Source organism: Wasmannia auropunctata, unplaced genomic scaffold, assembly GCF_000956235.1.
Source record: "Wasmannia auropunctata unplaced genomic scaffold, wasmannia.A_1.0 LD326988.1, whole genome shotgun sequence".
Lineage (NCBI taxonomy): Eukaryota > Metazoa > Arthropoda > Insecta > Hymenoptera > Formicidae > Wasmannia > Wasmannia auropunctata.
In genome coordinates this window covers 1-304 of record NW_012035902.1, presented here as the reverse complement: position 1 = coordinate 304, position 304 = coordinate 1, and the positions used below count along the sequence as shown (strand labels likewise).

General features: G+C 38.5%; 1 protein-coding gene across 1 annotated transcript; it reads right to left on the bottom strand.

Annotated features, from left to right (window-relative positions):
• Window positions 1-3: 3 nt before the first annotated feature.
• Window positions 4-300, bottom strand: LOC105460180 (fatty acid synthase-like; the record flags this gene model as incomplete). Its single annotated transcript, XM_011706620.1, has 1 exon — window positions 4-300. A coding segment is annotated over one exon (297 nt), but the record flags the coding sequence as incomplete, so codon positions are not given.
• Window positions 301-304: the final 4 nt, after the last annotated feature.

Here is a 304-nt window from a genome sequence, read left to right as displayed (position 1 = left end):
CATAGGAGTTCCTCGGCTAACTGGAAATGTCACTGGCGGATATAAATTGGCAACTTGCGGCTGTAAGCCGCAGTTGTAAAGTCTTCCAATTCCTTGAAAAATTACATTATTGTTTTGTTCAGTGCGTCGAGTCAATACAATGTTTGTAACCTCTGGATGCAAAGATTCTTCCAAAATTTGCTGCAGAACACTGTCTGCTGCGATCTCGATGGTCACTGCGTTACTTGAAATTAAATGCCTTGCTTGTTCAAAAAGAACAGTTTTTAATATACTATTTGTATGATATTCGGCCGATGATAATTTT